This window comes from Staurois parvus, unplaced genomic scaffold (assembly GCF_062004578.1).
Source record: "Staurois parvus isolate SC_StPar_1 unplaced genomic scaffold, SC_StPar_1.0 ptg000518l, whole genome shotgun sequence".
Taxonomy (NCBI): domain Eukaryota; kingdom Metazoa; phylum Chordata; class Amphibia; order Anura; family Ranidae; genus Staurois; species Staurois parvus.
In genome coordinates, this window is record NW_028318314.1 from 698,215 (window position 1) to 716,508 (window position 18,294).

The 18,294-nt window shown below is 38.5% G+C and overlaps 1 protein-coding gene across 2 annotated transcripts in view; it reads left to right on the forward strand.

Annotated features, from left to right (window-relative positions):
* Window positions 1-18,294, forward strand: part of LOC149451827 (A disintegrin and metalloproteinase with thrombospondin motifs 3-like) — an 815,283-nt gene that overhangs the window by 231,973 nt on the left and 565,016 nt on the right. For both annotated transcript variants that reach the window (XM_089690124.1, XM_089690125.1), the window contains exon 3: window positions 11,808-11,961. In XM_089690124.1, the coding sequence (XP_089546250.1) occupies window positions 11,808-11,961 (154 nt within the window). The remainder of the gene's footprint in view (window positions 1-11,807; window positions 11,962-18,294) is intronic.

Sequence of the window (18,294 nt, forward strand, 5' to 3'; positions counted from 1 at the left end):
GCAAACAAATTTTTAGAATTAATTTAATTGTCATTTTCTATTTCCCTTCTATCGAATATGCCATTTTTTTAGATATATGTTATTATATGTATACATACACACTCGTATACTATTTAACCCAAAAGCATTAGAGCTATTCTCTCGTGTGTTTTTATATAATTTTTTATATCTGTATTAATTCCTTTACGATGCAGGAAAACGTGTAGGTCCTTAGGACCCAGGAACTACTTGCCTCCCTCCCATTGATTCACACTATAAAAATGTCAGGGTACTATTGGGGCTCAGGTCTGAAGAAGGAGCCTATTGAGCATGCTCCGAAATGCATTACCGCCCCCTTCACCTCCTGCATCCGTCTCTGCTCTCCAAGCTTCATTTTGATCCACAGGCACATCCTGGACTCTATTTCCTGATCCTATAGACAGAGTTTGCTGCTGGATGGCTGGATGTCCCACCTGGATCTTATTACACCACATGATGAGTCTTTTTAACTGTTTATCTTGTAAGTGCAATTTATCTATTGTTTACTAAATAGATTGTCAATACTGCACTTAGAGGCGCCTTCCTCTCTTTTTCTTGTTACTGCATTAGAGCCTTGCTTCCACTCGAAGAAGAGCCTCAGTGTTACTGCTCCCATCCATCCATCCCTGATATCCATCTGGTACCTTTATCCTACAGCTACAGAGGTTGGGCTCTAACAAGCGCGCTCTATATAATATACATCACCCACTAACATGCAGTAAGGCGACCACTACACACCACACACTAGTATAGTGCACATACAATAACAACAAGGGGATAGATGCATGCCCTGGCCACTTTATTAGGTACACCTATTCAATTGCTTGGTAACACAATTTGCTAATCAGCCAATTACATGGCAGCAACTCAATGCATTTAGGCATGTAGAAATGGTGAAGACGACTTGCTAACTTTTAAACTGAGCATCAGATTGGGGAAGAAAGGGGATTTATGTGACTTTGAACAAGGCATGGTTGTTGGTGCCAGATAGGCTGGTCTGAGTATTAAAAAAAACTGATCTACTGGGATTTTCGCACACAACCATCTCTAGGGTTTACAGAGAATGGTCTGAAAAAGAGAAAATATCCAGTGAATGGCAGTTGTGTGGAAGAAAATGCCTTGTTGATGTCAGAGGATAATGGGCAGACTGGTTGCTGCAACATTCAGATGGTTGGATAGGAATTTGGTGTAAACTGCATGAAAGCATTGATCCATCCTGCCTTGTATCAATAGTTCAGGTTGTTTCTTAGCACTAGCAAGGTGTACCTAATGAAGTGGCTAGTTAGTGTATACATGTCACCAATCTCTGTATATACGCTGTATATACTGTGTGTATGTATGTATACAGTATATATATATATATATATATATATATATATATATATATATATATATATACACACACACACAGTACAGTATTTATCGCTATGGACAACAATAGTAAACCATTAAACACAGAAAAACTTGCCTAATAACCCTTGCTTCTGGCCTAGCATTAACTCTACCATGGGCAGAACATGTGGCCTCAGACTCTCTCCCTCTATTTACTTCTTCCTTCTGGAGTTATAATTATTTCTGTGATAAGCAGCGCAACTATTAAGAAATATAGACAGTAGAGGGCAGCAGATTCCTACAACAGTAATAAATTATTTCTGGGCCACAAAGTAGTATATGTTTATGGTTGGCTTTTTTTTTTTAGAAATATTGTTTAGTGTCACTTTTAATTGTTGAGAAAAAATCTAGTGTTTTTCTTTTTCTTTTGCGCACATTTTTTGATGAAAAATGTCTGCTTCCCTGTCAGCATATCTGTTCTCAGTAGTTCATGCTGCAAATGTCAGTAAGTATATTTACCATCTGAAGGAATTTTGTGTAGTTTTATATGTGGGAAGGGTGAGAATCATTACATTTAAATCAAAGGTCACTCAGCCCGTCTCCCTTATTCCCAGTAACCATTTCCCGTCTGCAGTGTACTGCGGACGAGCAGTAGCTGCAGGCAAAGTGACGTACCCGTACATTGCTGTTCTCTTCCGGGTTTAGAGAGCACATACGCACTGACCCCCGCTGTCATTCATTGTAGGAGGTGTATGTCAGCAGGTCTCGGCAGGTCTCCGCCGATCTCCTACAGTGAATGGAGATGCAGAGCTGTAGATGTGTAAATACAGGCACAGTATCTAGCTGGTTCTTCTCTCCCTGGAACCATTTTGTTCCAGAGAGAGAAGAAAGACGTCACACGTGAGTAAAAGCAGCACACTGCACACACACACTTTAGATAGACATTTTAAACCCTTGATTGCCAAATTCAACCCTTTGATTGCCCCCTGTCATCCTGCCAGTGCCATTAGTAGTGTCAGTGTACAGTATTTTTCACTGATCACTGTATTAGTGCCACTAGCGACGTCAGATAGCATCCCTCCCAGCTAGGGTCAGCTAGCGTTAGATTGCCTGCATACTATCGTACTCACGCTATAGGTCGCTGATCACCGTCATTACTAGTATAGTGTTTGTACGGATCAATATAGTAATCATGAACAAAACTATACCATTGCCCCCTTACTGTTAGTGTCCCCAAAAACGCAGTGGTAGCAGGATCATCTCTGTTCGGTGCCAGCACTAGCGTTTAGCCCCAACGCGCCCTCCAACCCCTAACAAGAAGTGCAGTGTCAGTATAATTTCTGTCACCTATAATACATTGCACACAAAACCACAGTGTTCACAGAATCAGGCCTGATCTCTGTTAGCACTTGCCGGTAACTCTTTTGTAGTGGTTTAAGCAGAAAAGACCTACCAGATTCTGAGAATGTCGGGTGAGAGCAAAGGGGAAGACTCCCTGACACAATTTGCCTCAGAATACGGACCTGTAGACAGCAGTGGCACCCTCACAGATAGCTCGAACAATGGAGAAGAGGTCCCTGTTAAGTTCAGGCATACCCGACCCCATGAAGCTGAGTGACAGTGCTAGTGCCGCACTACCTTTTGGTGAACTGGCGAGCACCAGTGGCCTAGTATATCCTGGTCTTTTTTATACCAGCACTGAAGTTGGTGATGTGGTGAGTCCCATAAGTGCAGTACAAACTGGTGTGGTAGCGAGCACAAGCAGTGTGCCGCAGCCACTAAGAATTTGCACACAGGCCCGTAGAGCCTCTAGTCTCCTTTCCGGACACGCTTGCAAATCCTGATTGGCAGCCCACAGATTCTGCAGCACCCATACTTGCCCCATTCACTGCCCAACCCGGAATTCAGGTGGAAACAGCACATTTAACTCCCCTTGATTTTATGAAGCTGTTTTTCACAGATTTGTATAATTTGATTGTGGACCAAAGCAGTTTATATGCTCAACAATATATCGCCACAATTAAGCACACAGCTGATCAAATACTACCAAAAGAAAGCTCTATTTGTATGAAAAAAAATACATAAATGTAATTTATGTACAGTATTGCATGACTGCACAATTGTCAGTTAAACTAGTGCAGAGCTGTATAGCAAAAAATGGCATAAATTGTAGTATCTATACCATAGCTTGTAGACGCTATAACTTTCACACAAAGCAATCAATATACACTTATTTGGATTTTGTTTACCAAAGACATGTAGCTGAATACATTTTGGCCTAAATTTATGACTAACTTTGAGTTTACTATACATTTTTTACAGGCGAAAGTAAAAATATAGTTTTTTTTCAAAATTTTTTTGTTTATAGCATGAAAAATAAAAAGCACACAGGTGATAAAATACCAACAAACTGAGTCAAGTCCTTGCTCAAGTAAAGAAATGGACTTATACCCCATTCACACTGGGTGTGACTTGTCATGTAATGATGATATCGGTGACTTTTCTAGATTCCCTATAATGAACAATAAACAAAACCCAATAAACATTCATAAATAAATAAAGCAAAATGTCCCAAAAACTGGTCACCGTCCTACAAGGAAAACCAAATCCAGAAAGGCTTGTAGGTGATCCAGATGTCGATTTTCAAACTCCTTGTAAACCTCCAAAAAAACAACAAAAAGCTCCAAATAGTGTATTACCCTTCAATTAGATAATCACTAGTGACTATAGGTGTAACATGCAAACTGCAAGGTGTGCACACGCCACACGTACAAATAGCAACAAAACACACAAAAAAAAAAAAAAAAGATATATATATATATATATATATATATATATATATATATATATAAAAAAAATATAAATTATAGTGAACATAATATCACATCAATACATATCCGTGATCACCTCCGCAAAGTGGGAACTAGTAAACACTTCAAAGCAAACCAGTGAAATGCTCAGTGATCACCTCTAACCGGTGAGAGATTGCATAATTACCCTAATGAACGAATGACATGCTTTGTACATAAAATAATGGCAGTCTTCAAAAGCTTCCTATTCCTCCTTTTCACTCCATCATATTTTCCTCGAATAAAGGGGAGATAGTCAGTGGTAAATAGTAAAGTCAGTAGGAGATGAAAGTGAAGTGAATCATACTTCAAAAAGACATCCTTCACCTAATGGGATGAGGGGAAGGTTTCCTCCTTTCCAAAACGGGGTTCCGCTTAAATCGCCCTATAGGAATAATGGAAGAAAGAATTTCAAGTCTTATAGTCCACCATACCAAGCCTACAATGTTCCGGTTTATAATAAGTTTCAACCTTTAGGAGGCTGGAAGAATAACTATCACAATAGTTCTCGAGGGAATAGGGCAGGGGGGGATTCCAGAGGAATTTTTTCCAGAGGGACTACAGAGGTCGCCCCCGGGTCCAGTAGAAAGAATACCTTATTATTCCCCATGGTGGGGAAATGGAGGTCAGAGGAAACAACCATTTTATCACAAGAGGGAATGGGAAAACGGTCCGATACAAAGGGAAGAATCAGGAGAGAGACCTCAAAATCAGAAGGTAGAAAGTGAACAAACGGAAGAGAAAAGAAAGGTAGGAGAGGGAATATACAATCTAAGTGCCACTCCCCTTACGGAAAATAAGATAAAAGTTCTGGACAATGGGTTGAAATTTGAACAAATTTGAAGCTTTTATTGATATTAATAAATACATTAGAAAATTAAATATTAAAAAATATTTCACTTCACTACCAGGTCCTACTACACTGGCCAATGGAAATTCAAGATCGATTTTTGTCCATAGTAATCTGAGGAACAAATCCACGTTTAATCCAGCAAATTCAAGGAATCAAAACATGGATGTGTTCAAACAAATGGTGATAGATGATCTATATAAATTGGAGGTTAAGAAAATTAGGGAAGAAGAATCCCTCCACCAAGGCCTTATGACACTTAAAAATAAGAAAAATATAGTCATAAGACTGGCGGACAATGGAGGATGGGTAGTGGTTATGGACAGAAGCAAATATAAAGAGGAAATGAATTTGATTTTAGGTGACTCAGACACATATACTAAGATTTTTAAGAATCCAATTTTACTTTATAAAAAGCAGCTTAAAAATTGATTAATAAAGCAAGAGAATATAAAATTTTAAATGAAAAGGAGGCAGCTTACCTAATCCCCTCACATTGTAGGATTCCTTTTATCTATATTTTACCTAAAAATCCATAAAAGCCTGACCAAGCCCCCAGGAAGACCAATCATTAATGGAATTGGATCCATACAGTCAAGGATTGGAGAATATGTGGATTTATACCTTCAGCCTATTGTAAAAAAAGATGCCTTCGTATATAAAAGATAGTCAAGACGTTATAGAACTAGTGAAAGGGATGGAAGTGTCACAAGAGACTTTTCTTGTGACCATAGATGTGAACTCCCTTTATACAAGCATCAGACATCATGATGGAATTAATGCCATCAGATGGGGCTTAAAGAAATTTACTAGTCTGCACATTAAACAAAGGAAGGTAATCTTGCAATTACTGGAATTTAGTATGAAAAAAAAAATTATTTCTGGTATAAGGATGAGTTTTATGAACAGAGAAAGGGCGTGGCGATGGGCGCCAAATTTGCCCCGAGCCTGGCAAATATTTTTCTAGCTAAATGGGAAGAAAATGTGATCTTTGGAAAAGAATGGGAAGGTCTACGCGTCTGGAAGAGATTCATAGACGATATTTTGCTGATTTGGGAAGGTACAGAAAATAATTTAAATATATTTCTGGACTTTATTGTAAATAATGAGTATGATTTGGGTTTTACGTGGAATATAATTACAGAGTCAGTCAACTTTCTAGATTTAAATATTTTTAAGCTCAACAATAAATTAAATTAAAAAATTTTTTTTAAAGAAACTGACAGAAATGGATACATTCCGGTTAACAGTTGCCACCATCCCCAATGGATTCGGGGAATTCCTAAAGGACAGTTTACAAGGATAATGAGAAACTGCTCGAGATTGGAGGATTATATTTCCCAATCAGAAATAATTAAAGAAATATTTATATCAAAGGGATGTGATGAAAAGGAGCTAGAGAAAACGAGATTTAAAGTGAGTCGAAATTACTTGGGGGAAGGAAAAATTAAGAATAATAAGACTATAAAGGAAGAAGGTAACAAAAAAGCCGAATATGCACTTATTTCAAAATATAATTGTCAGTACAAAGAAGTGGAAAATATTTTTAGTAGATATTGGCCAATTTTAAAGAAGGATACAATTTTAGGATCGGTTTTACCAAAAAAATCACCATTCATCTATAGGAAGAGTTCAAATCTGAGGAGTGTACTGGTAAAGGGAGTTATCTCTCCCCCCAAAAAAAGTCTAAGGATGTTTGATTTAAATGGCTTTTATCCTTGTAAAAAATGTAAAATGTGCAGAACGACAGGGATGAAGGAAAGAATAATTGTAAATTTTAAATCAGTAGTAACTGGTGAAGAATTTACGATTAAAAAAATTAATTTCATGTAATACGAAGTATGTTACATACATATTGGAGTGCCCTTGACAATTCCAATATGTAGGAAGAACGAAAAGAAATTTAAGTGAAAGATTGAAAGAACATGTAGCAAATATTAAAAATGGTAAAAAAGAGCATAGTGTTTCTCGACATTTTAAGGAATTCCATAACTTGGATCCGAGTAAAATTTAATTTTCTGGAATAGATACAGTTGATGCCCATTGGAGGGGTAGTAATAGAATACAAAGCATTTCACAAAATGAGACGTTTTGGATTTTTAGATTAAATACCCTTAAACCAAAAGGTCTCAATATAGAACTGGATTTAAACTGTTTCATTTTGGATTTTTAGAGGGGATTAGCTTGAGGTGATTGTAGCCGTATTAGTGCACTTGCGACAGAAACAATTCAGTACTGTCCGTGATACTTTTTTTATTTGCACTAACATACAATTTTGAGGACAAGCTTTCGGGGTATGTCCCCTTCTTCAAGGTCCAAGCAGTACTGTTACAAAGTTTTAGCAGAATGTTAGAAGATATGTGCGGATTGAGAAAAAAAAAGCAGAAAGAAACACAAGCCTAAGGTTAGCCTAGAGATAAGAACAGCAAAGCAAAAAGCAAAGACTGTGGGGGGGGGGGGGGGGGAACAGCACTCACAGAGGGAGTCATAAATATGTTGGATAATGACTGAGGAATCCCATGTCCAAATTAAGGCCGTTATCTCTTGTGTCAAATAGAATTATCATTCTTAGTTCAAAAGTTTTTCTTTCCTGGATGGATTTGAAATTTCCTTTAAGAACTAAAACATTGAGGTCTTCCATTGTGTGGTCTGGTTGTGCGAAACGGTGTCCCACAGGTGTGCAGGAGTCATCTTCTTTATGTTCCTTGATGGTATGCCTGTGCAGATTCATCCTTGTTTGCAACTTCTGTCCTGTTTCGCCAACATAACATCCTTTGCTACACTTTCTGCACTGGATAAGGTACACAACATTACTGGAGGTGCAGCTGTATGATCTGGAGATATTGAAGAACCCTTTTGAGTGTTTGACACTTTTTGATGGATTGATTTGGTTGCACAGTTTGCAGCATTTTTTATTGCAGGGTTTGCTTCCATTATTTGTGACATCTTGATCAGAAGGAAGTTTCCTACTGATTAGTTTATTTCTGAGGTTGGGGGGTTGTCTGAAGGCCAGTATTGGAGGTTGCTGGAATATTTTTTTCAGAGTTCCATCCTCTGTTATGATGGGTTGTAAATCTTTGATTATTTTTCTTATTCTTTCTAGTGCTGGATTATATGTGGTTACTAAAGGTACACGGTTGTTTGTTTTTTTCGCTTTGTACTGAAGCAGATTTTCTCTTCGGGTTCTCAAGGCTGTGTTTATGCTGGTGCTGATAGTTTTGTCCTTGTAACCTTTCTTATGGAAGGAGTCTGCTAGTGTCCCAAGATGTGTAGGTAGTTGCATCTGTCAGTGGGTTTCCTGTATATTGAGGTGTGAAGCGTATCATCCCTGATGTATACTGTGGTGTCTAGGAAGTTGACATGTGTATTTGAGTATTCCATTTTTAGTTTGATTGATGGATGAAAAGTGTTGAAAAATTGTTTTAGGTGTTCTTCACCTTCTGTCCATATGATGAAAATATCATCAATATAGTGATAGTATCTGTATAGGGGATTAGAATATTTATTTATTTTCTGGATTTTATACATATTAAAAATTATTTTAAAACAATTTTTAAATTATTTTAGTATATTGTTAGTCTATTGAATATGTTATTAGAATACTATGGCATTGGGTAGCCATGGTTTTGCATTGGGCTACTTCCTACCACTGATTTCCCAGGGAATGAATTTATATGTATTTGGGGATAGAGCCACCATTAGGCCATTTTTAGGTAGTTTATTAACCTCCTTAGCGGTTTTCCCGAGTGTAGCTCGGGGTAAAATCTCAGTACCAAGAGCGGTAACCCCGAGCTACACTCGGGCTTACCATGCGGCGTTGCTCAGGGGGTCCCTGCAGCACTTACCTTGTCCTTCGCTCCCGCGATGTGTCCCCTGCAGCGTCCCTGGCCATCTCCTCCAGCCAATGCCGGCATCCAGCTTCCGTGTTCTGGTCCCTGTGACGTCGGGACGTACGGGCGCCGGAACCGGCGGGAAATTAGAAATTTTTTAAAAATATCATTTTTGCTGTCATTGCTGTTTCAATGCATTTCACATATATTTTGTCCCTACTGCTTTGTCCTGTGCCCTGCCTGCATTTTGACTGTTCTTTCTGCCTGGAAACTTAGATAAGTCCATGGCGTCCAAAAAGCGTTCCTTTATGTCAAAAGCAGTTTTAGAACAGCTAGAGAACAGCGATAGTAAATCAGAACCACTTGCAGAATTGAGTGATAATGATTCGTGGGGAAATTCGTCATCAGACACTGAAAACGATTTTGCGACTTTGCTCAGCGATGTGCAAATTTGCCTCTGTATTTCAAATTTCAGTGTTTTTGGTTTGATTATATTATTGAATTAAATTTATTATTATATTATTATTTTTTATGATTATTTATAAAATTATAATTTATGATTTCGTGTTTCAAGTTTTATCATATCCGGAATGTTTACTAGACTCTTGTTCGTACAGATTTCAGTGAGTTATTCCTAAAAATTACAGCCTACAATAAAAAACTACATATTTCCATGCAAAAAAATGGTATCGCTTTCAGCACAAAAAATTGGAAAGAATCATACCGCCAAGGAGGTTAATGTTTGGAGTATTTTTGGATCATAAATTCAACATTGTTCATTCTATTTTATTTTATCCATTAGGATGTTAATCTCTGTAAGGGAGTTTAGGCATATGGAATAGTAATTATAATGTCTACCAGCAGAGGGAGTTTTTAATGAAGTTCACTTATATCTATACAATAAATATATAAATAGGTTTTTAAGAGATTTTATAGATTTTATGGGTTTTACGGATTCATCTATTATATGTATGTTTAATAATATTTTAGATTGGTATACTGAACTATAAGATATGTATAGCAGTGTTTTCCAGATGAGAGATGGTGTGATTGGAAAGATTTAGTGAGAGCTAAATATCATTATTGTGTAGGGCTGTGATTATTGACTTATGATTGCAATATGATTACAGTATAGAGGTTTAAAGTATTGGAATATGAACATAAAAATGCGGCCAATTTTTCCATATAATAAGATGGCGGTCCGGGCGTTCTACCCTTAATTCAGGACAGAATGTAAGGAACCGCCTCCCAGATGTCTTGATCCCTTGAAAAAGTCTAGGAAATGACGAAACGTGTTGGGTCACATGACGTCTGACACACCTACGCCAACCGGAAGTGCGATCGCGGCCATTTTGAGAGTGGGCACATGCTGGTTTTTTTAATCAAGGATTACCACAATGGAGCCCTGAGGACTGGATATTGAACTCTGCCTATTTTTATGAAAGAAATCTTTATTAGAAGTTTGTGTATTTACTATTTACCACTGACTACCTCCCCTTTACTCGAGGAAAATATGAAGGAGTGAAAAGGAGGAATAGGAAACTTTTGAAGAGTGCCATTATTTTATGTACAAAGCATGTCATTCATTCATTAGGGTAATTATGCAATCTCTTACCAGTTGGAGGTGATCTCTGAGCATTTCACTGGTTTGCTTTGAAGTGTTTACTAGTTCCCACTTTGTGGAGGTGATCATCGATATGTATTGATGTGATATTTTGTTCACTATAATTTATATTTTTATATATATATATATTTATTTATTTTTTTCGTGTGTGTTTTGTTGCTATTTGCACGTGTGGCGTGTGCACACCTTGCAGTTTGCATGTTACACCTATAGTCACTAGTTATTATCTAATTGAAGGGTACTACACTATTTGGAGCTTTTTGTTTTTTTGGAGGTTTACAAGGAGTTTGAAAATCGACATCTGGATCACCTACAAGCCTTTCTGGATTTGGTTTTCCTTGTAGGACAGTGACCAGTTTTTGGGACATTTTGCTTTATTTATGAATGTTTATTGGGTTTTGTTTATTGTTCATTATAGGGAATCTAGAAAAGTCACTGATATCATTGTTACTTACTTTCTAGGGTGAAAGTTTTACTTTTCTTTTTGGGATATTTGTAGTATCTTAGCTTAGGAAAGTGCGGTTTTATATTTTATTTTATTTGTCATGTGATGACTTGACAGATCAAAGTCACATGACAAGTTGCACCCTACTTGCCATTATGGAACCATTCAAATTGGTGCGACTCGAGTCCCAGCAACTTTGAAAAAGGTTCCTGCACTATTTTTGTGCGATTTCATGTGTGACTTGCATTGACATTTGAGTATCAAGTTGCACAGATGTCAAAAAGATGCACATGAAGTCTCACTGATCGTGGGCTTTGAAATCACGCTGAAGTAGCATGACTTCAGAGCTGCACCTGGTGTAAACTGGGGCTTAGTGTTGTAAGAGCAACTTGAGGAGATTACTCTTCCTCTCTGGACAGTCCAAGCAAAGTCCTTTTACTAAGAATTAAATACACTAAGCTCTCCAAGACACTGGATGCTTTGTGTCTTTTAAGCTCACGGCTAACTCTCTAATACCAGAAGGGTGGCAACAGCACACAGTCTGTAGGATCTCTCACAACTGCCTGTACTAACAAATGTCTTCAGACAATTGGTTGCCTCCTTCCAGACACTTGCCCCCTGTGACACCCAACTATGTGGTTTGGTTAATACTGAGTTCTCACCCTTAGAGCCAGCAGTGGATATATGCAGCATCAGACCGATGATGCATCTACCTAGGTAAGTATTTGTTAAAAAATTATAACAAATTCCCATACTTCTCTTTTAAGTCACAAGACCTAAAATGACATTAAATGCACAGTTTACAGTATGTACAATATGTAAAATATAGATTAATTTACTTCTCAACCTCTCGTTTTAGGCTGGTATGATTCGCACAGACAAGGATGAATTTTTCATAGAGCCACTAGAGAAAGATAAAAAAGAAGAGGAGAGCGGAAGATCACATATTGTGTATCGCCGATCAGCTATCATAAAATCCTTTCCAAGTCAGAATGTTGACATTCACCATAATGGTAAGTCTCTGATACTAATCATTAATGACATTCATAATAAACTATTTTCTGTCACTTATTGTCTGCTTCATAAAAGGAAAAAGGTAGGGTTTTTGAGTATGAGATTTAAGACATGTCATTTGCTGGACTGGGTGGGTATAGGCAGCTTGTCATAATAGAAATAATCAATATGGATGGTTTCTAAGATAGAACTGAAGCCCAGATTTGCAGTTTTTAATACATTGTGCATTTCAATAATTCAATCATATATTCAGTCAGTAAAATACAGTCAACTTTCATTTCCATTATCCTGTATTTTCAATTGCAGGATACAAATAATTTAAGTTACTGTGCATTACTGGATAGAAAACATATACAGTACTTATGTAGTAAATTTTGCCCAGTTTACACTGTTATGCTTCATTTTGGTGGCATAATGTTTAAAATTTAAGAAATATAATCCTATGTTTTCATCACAGCTAAAACTGGCCATAGACAACAGTCATCTAACCGTGCCTAAAGGCACAGCTTAAATACGTAAAAAATAAGGTAGTAAGCATTTCATTGTTTTGTATCTTTTTGGCTGCTTTGCAGTAAAGCAAGGAAATGAAAAATACTACAATATTAATATATTTTTACTACAGAAGAATGCTTCATATACAAACTACTCACAATTGCTGGAAAACAATACAATACATATAGAGTACTACAAATATGCCTACAACACGCATGCACAAGCTATTTAATCTTCCTAGCAAATAGGAATTTACAATGATCTCTATGTTATAGGGATACAATAAAAAGTCACTTAACCTGCATTATAATGACTTCATAGTATCTGTAGCAACCAGGACTCCAGACTAGTCAAGTAATTACAGGAAACCAGGTCCTCTTGTAGTGTAGATTTACTGTCCTCCCCTGGTGAATTCCCCTCTGGCATAATCTTTTTAGGTCCTATGGAACTTCCCACTGGCACAGTTTTCTTTGGTCTTATGGAGTCCCCCTTCCAGCTTGTGGTGCTATCCTTTTATTTAGAAAGTTTGGGTAGCCATCAGGGGCGAACTGACAACTCATGGGGCCCCCCGGGCAATAGGGGATAATGGGGCCCCTATGTCCTCGCTCACACTCAAACTACACCCAAAAAAGCCTATGAACTGTACCAGGGGCATCTCATGGGGCTCCCTACTGATCCCAGGCCCTCGAGCAGTGCCCGAATGGTCAGTCCACCCCTGGTAGCCATTCCCACATGGGCTAATCCCTTTACCTCTTCTTTTTTACATTGGTTTCTATGAGAGAAGAATTTTCTAACTTCAAACTCTAGATGGTACTGTAATACCATATGTCAAAAAGTCAAGCTCTTGTTTACTTTTATTAACAAACAGAATACACTGATCAGCACTGCAACCTATTGGCTGCATGTGCAGATCGAGGAATTATTTACTAATAAGACAGTTCATGAGAACATAGTTAACATCTCATGAACGAGATCAGCCATACACGGTTTGAAATTTGGATAGTTCCTGCTAAACTGGGCGAATTTTGATCTATGTATGGCAGACTTTAGTTTTGGTGTAGTGAATGCCTCTAAAACTATTGGAGCATCTAAAAATGTGTACATGCCCACTGAATAGTTTACATTTCCCAATGTATAACATTTTCCCATTGTATTAGAGGACAGCATGATCAACAGATTTTTTTAGGTACAGTTGTGACCAAAATTATTCAACCCCCAATGCTGTAAAGGGGTTTAGGGACTATAGTGTACATTTGGAATTGTATTCAGAATCAAATCCTACAAGGACGTTGTAACTACCCAAATGCAACTAAAATGACATCAATTGTTTATGTAATACAGTAGTAAATGGTTCTTATGTGGTTTCTTCATTGCCACAATTATTCAACCCCTTAAAGACTACCACTCTGAAGAACAGAGGTTCATACAGGTGCTTTCCATCAGGTATTGAAAACACCTGTGGATGTCACCGAGCAGCAATCAAGCATAATAAGCACCAATTAGGCAGCTTTAAAATGACTGTGATACTCAGCTCCTTCTAGACATTTACTGGTGTGGTTACAAACATGGTGAAGGCAAGAGAATGGTCCAGGAAGACAAGAGAAGAGGTGATTTCTCTTCACAGGAAGGGCAATGGCTATAAGAAGATTGCAAAGATGTTAAACATACCAAGAGACACCTTAGGAAGCATCATTCGCAAATTCAAGGCAAAGGGCACTGTTGAAACGCTACCTGGTCGTGGCAGAAAGAAGATGCTGACTTCGACTGCTGTGCGCTACCTGAAGCGTAGAGTGGAGAGAAGTCCCCGTGTGACTGCTGAGGAACTGAGAAAAGATTTGTCAGATGTGGGTACAGAAGTTTCAGCCCAGACAATAAGACGCACACTGCGTAATGAAGGCCTCCGTGCCAGAACTCCCAGGCGTACCCCCTTGCTGTCTCCAAAGAATAAGAAGAGTCGACTGCAGTATGCCAAAAGCCATGTGGACAAACCACAAAAGTTGTGGGATAGTGTTCTGTGGACTGATGAAACAAAATTAGAACTGTTTGGGCCCATGGATCAACGCTATGTTTGGAGGAGGAAGAACAAGGCCTATGATGAAAAGAACACCTTGCCTACTGTGAAGCATGGTGGAGGGTCAATCATGCTTTGGGGCTGTTTTGCTTCTGCAGGTACAGGGAAGCTTCAGCGTGTGCAAGGTACCATGAATTCTCTTCAGTACCAGGAGATATTGGATGGAAACGTGATGCAGTCCGTCACACACCTGAGGCTTGGGAGACGTTGGACCTTTCAACAGGACAATGATCCCAAGCATACCTCCAAGTCCACTAGAGCATGGTTGCAGAGGAAAGGCTGGAACATTTTGGAGTGGCCATCGCAGTCACCAGACTTAAATCCGATTGAGAACCTCTGGTGGGACTTAAAGAAAGCAGTTGCAGTGCGCAAGCCTAAGAATGTGACTGAACTGGAGGCCTTTGCCCATGAAGAATGGGCGAAGATACCCGTAGATCGCTGCAAGACACTTGTGTCAAGCTATGCTTCACGTTTAAAAGCTGTTATAACTGTAAAAGGATGCTGTACTAAGTACTAAGATTGAATGTCACTTGGGGGTTGAATAAAACTGATAATGCTGTGAGCACAGAAAAGACATTTGTGGTTATTTCATTATAACTGTTATGTTATATTTGTCTGACCTACAAGTGCCTCTTTAATGTAAATGTAAGCAAGATGACTGAATGATCAAAAGCAATGTCAAACTGGCCAAAACACTCAATTTCAGTGGGGGTTGAATAATTTTGGTCACAACTGTAAGTCTGAAAAATCATTGAAGCTCTATCTATCTATCTATCTATCTATCTATCTATCTATCTATCTATCTATCTATCTATCTATCTATGTATCTACAGTATGTCATAGGAAGAAGTGACTTGTTACCTGTTACGCCTTAGGAACAATATGTAAATACTAAATTTTGCAATCCAGCTGTAGAATCTGCGCCTGAGCCTGTCACCCTCTCATATGGAGTACTTTGGCTATTGGCCTACAATGCTTGTGGGCCCAATTGACCAAGTTCATCAACACAGGATCAATTGACACAACTTCAGCCATCTTTTGTGATTTTTTTTTTTGTCTGCTACTCTATTGTAGATCTTGATGACTGGTACTAAGAGCACTGCGTGTAAACATGCATCACCTTTATGGTGCAGGAGTGAGCTTCTTTCAATGTGTAGTCCCAGATTTCCTTGTCTCTCACACCACTTTTCAATGAATAATCCAGTTATTGAACCTCCACGTGGGCATCCAAGTTGTCAGTCCTTCAAAGACTGCCCAGCTGTGGGTGTATATGGTGACATGGAACTAAAAATTCCCCTGAAGAGTCCTTAGTACAACTTTCAACTTTGCTTACTGATTGGATCCTCCAATTCCAGTCTCAAGACTGTGTCTGTACTTGGGTAGAAGTATGCTGCTGGCCATTGATGCCCAGAAAAGGTGACTATGGCTAAGTCATCAGAGAATAGTCCTGACCCCTGCACTTTTTCTGACAGAGACTCAAAACTTGGAGGCTCTTGAATAGGGGATAGCTGAAGCACAGGAATTTCTTTTTCTTATTGGGTCACGTTGGAATGTCTCTAACATCCCCAGCTATAGTACCGTCTCTTTCCTGAAGGTACCACTTCTATTTAATCAGTGTCTGGTTTTGGGCTGCAGTTACCATAGTGGTCAGTCCATCGTCTCTCACCCATCCTGGCAATGCAATATAAATGGTGTAATGGTCTCTACATGTTGAAGTGTTGTGTAGGCTGCAAACAGGTACTTATTTAGGGGCATGTATATTTTTCTATCCCTCTGTCAGTTGCTTTACCAAAAGCAAATTGGTATTGCACTTTGTCCTTTTCATTTGGCTGCGACATAACCCAGTGATATGGTTCCATCTTGTTCCAATATGTCCAGCTTAAGGTGGAACTTTACCCTCAACATGATGAAAAATAATGCACTTTAGCAAGAGAAATACATTCCACATTAATTCCACATTATGCTACCAAAATTGGTGTGTGTTGTAGCTTTCCTCCAGCATTGCTCCTGCTTCTTCTTGCTGAGACTGCCATTTTGCTGAAGCCCAACACCCCTGAGCAGCAGTAAAGCTTTTGGCTGTCAGCAGATCAGCCTCTACATTTAAAGCACAGTGCCAAAAAATAGAGAGCAACTGGGCATGTGCAGAGCAGGGTGAAATAGTGTATTAGTGTATTTAAATAGTATGGGCACTTATTTTAATGTTTTACATAGCTATACCTGCAAAATGGGCCAACCTGAAATGATCTAGCAGGGCATAATTTTCTGACTAAAGTTCCACTTTAAATGGTACCCTGGTCCTAGTCCTTGATGCTGCAAGATGGCTTGTTTAGCAGTAAGAAATGCAGTCTGCCGCTCTAAACCCCATGAGAACTCAGTATTTTTCATGGTTACATTGTGTATATTGTAGGTCTCACCAATCAGTCCAAGATGTGGGATGATTGATCTTCAGAATCCTACAACTCAAATGAATTTATGTCCCACTTTTTTTGTAGTAAAGGACAAATATCCCTGGTTATTTTACACAACTGTCTTATAATTTTTCTTCGGTAGCCCAGTCCACAATTCCCATGACTTTAACCTCTGTGGCAAGTCCATGAATTTTGTCTATGTTTACAGCCCACACACTCCAAGTGCTGTATCAGAAAATTTAGTGGTCCCTTACATCTTCTTTTGTCCCAGAGATCATGATGTCATTGATGTAGTGATATTAAAATTCAGGGTACCTAAATCTCAGGCAATTAGTTTATGACACATAGTTGGAGATTTAAGGTTGCCTTGAAGAAGCACGGTATTGCCCAAAAGATATTAGGCACATGTAATACTCCAGATATGTATAGGATCAGGGGGAGATCCAATCAGTATATGGAAAGGAAACAGAGTAACAAAGGTGCAGGGATAAGAAAGATAGTAGCACGTTTATGTACCAAACAATAGCATCACTTACATACATGGATAAAAACGGTGTGCAGCTCACGGTGTAGGGAGGAAGATGACAGCATGGCCTGCATGATCACAGAAACCTACACAATCGATAAGCCACAAAGCAAGGTTCTAAACCCACCAAGGAGGATAATCGTGTTCATGACTGCTTCCCTCTGCTCTTCCACACACAAGGCAGTCACAGCACACAATGGAGAGTAGGTGGCAATATGTTTCAGAAGCCCAGTCCCCTTTGTAAAGGCAGCCTGAAGGGGAAACAGAGCTGGATTTATAGCACAGCTCGGGAAGGAGTGTGCACTGCATTTGACAGCTTAGCAGTGCTGATAGTGAAACTACATCATCAATGGAAAATTAAATAATCAATAGTGTACAGTATGCAATTGGGGACATGATTATGATATATAAAATAGTAATAAAAAATTAGTAAAAATCTAAGTGTAGCATCACTCATTAAGGAGCTGCTTGGTAATTTTGTTTTTTTTGTTCTGTGCATCTATCTACTCCAAGAACAACCTCCACCACTCTGACACACCTGGTTGAATAAAAATCACTTCAGGTATGAATAAAGGCAGAAGTGTAGAATACCTTTAACCTGGCTGTGGGCTATTACCAGTATATTTCCACACACCCATTTGGTGGTAAACACACTTAATCTATTAATGCAAATTATAATAAATGGCTGTTAGAACATGAATGAGCAAATTAGGACACTGCTTGACAGAGTAATTGCTATGTGTAGTGGTAAAAAGAATCAGGTTCAATACCACTAACTAGAATCGATATGTAAATTAGCAATTCAGCAATAAACAATGTAAATAAACTTTAAATG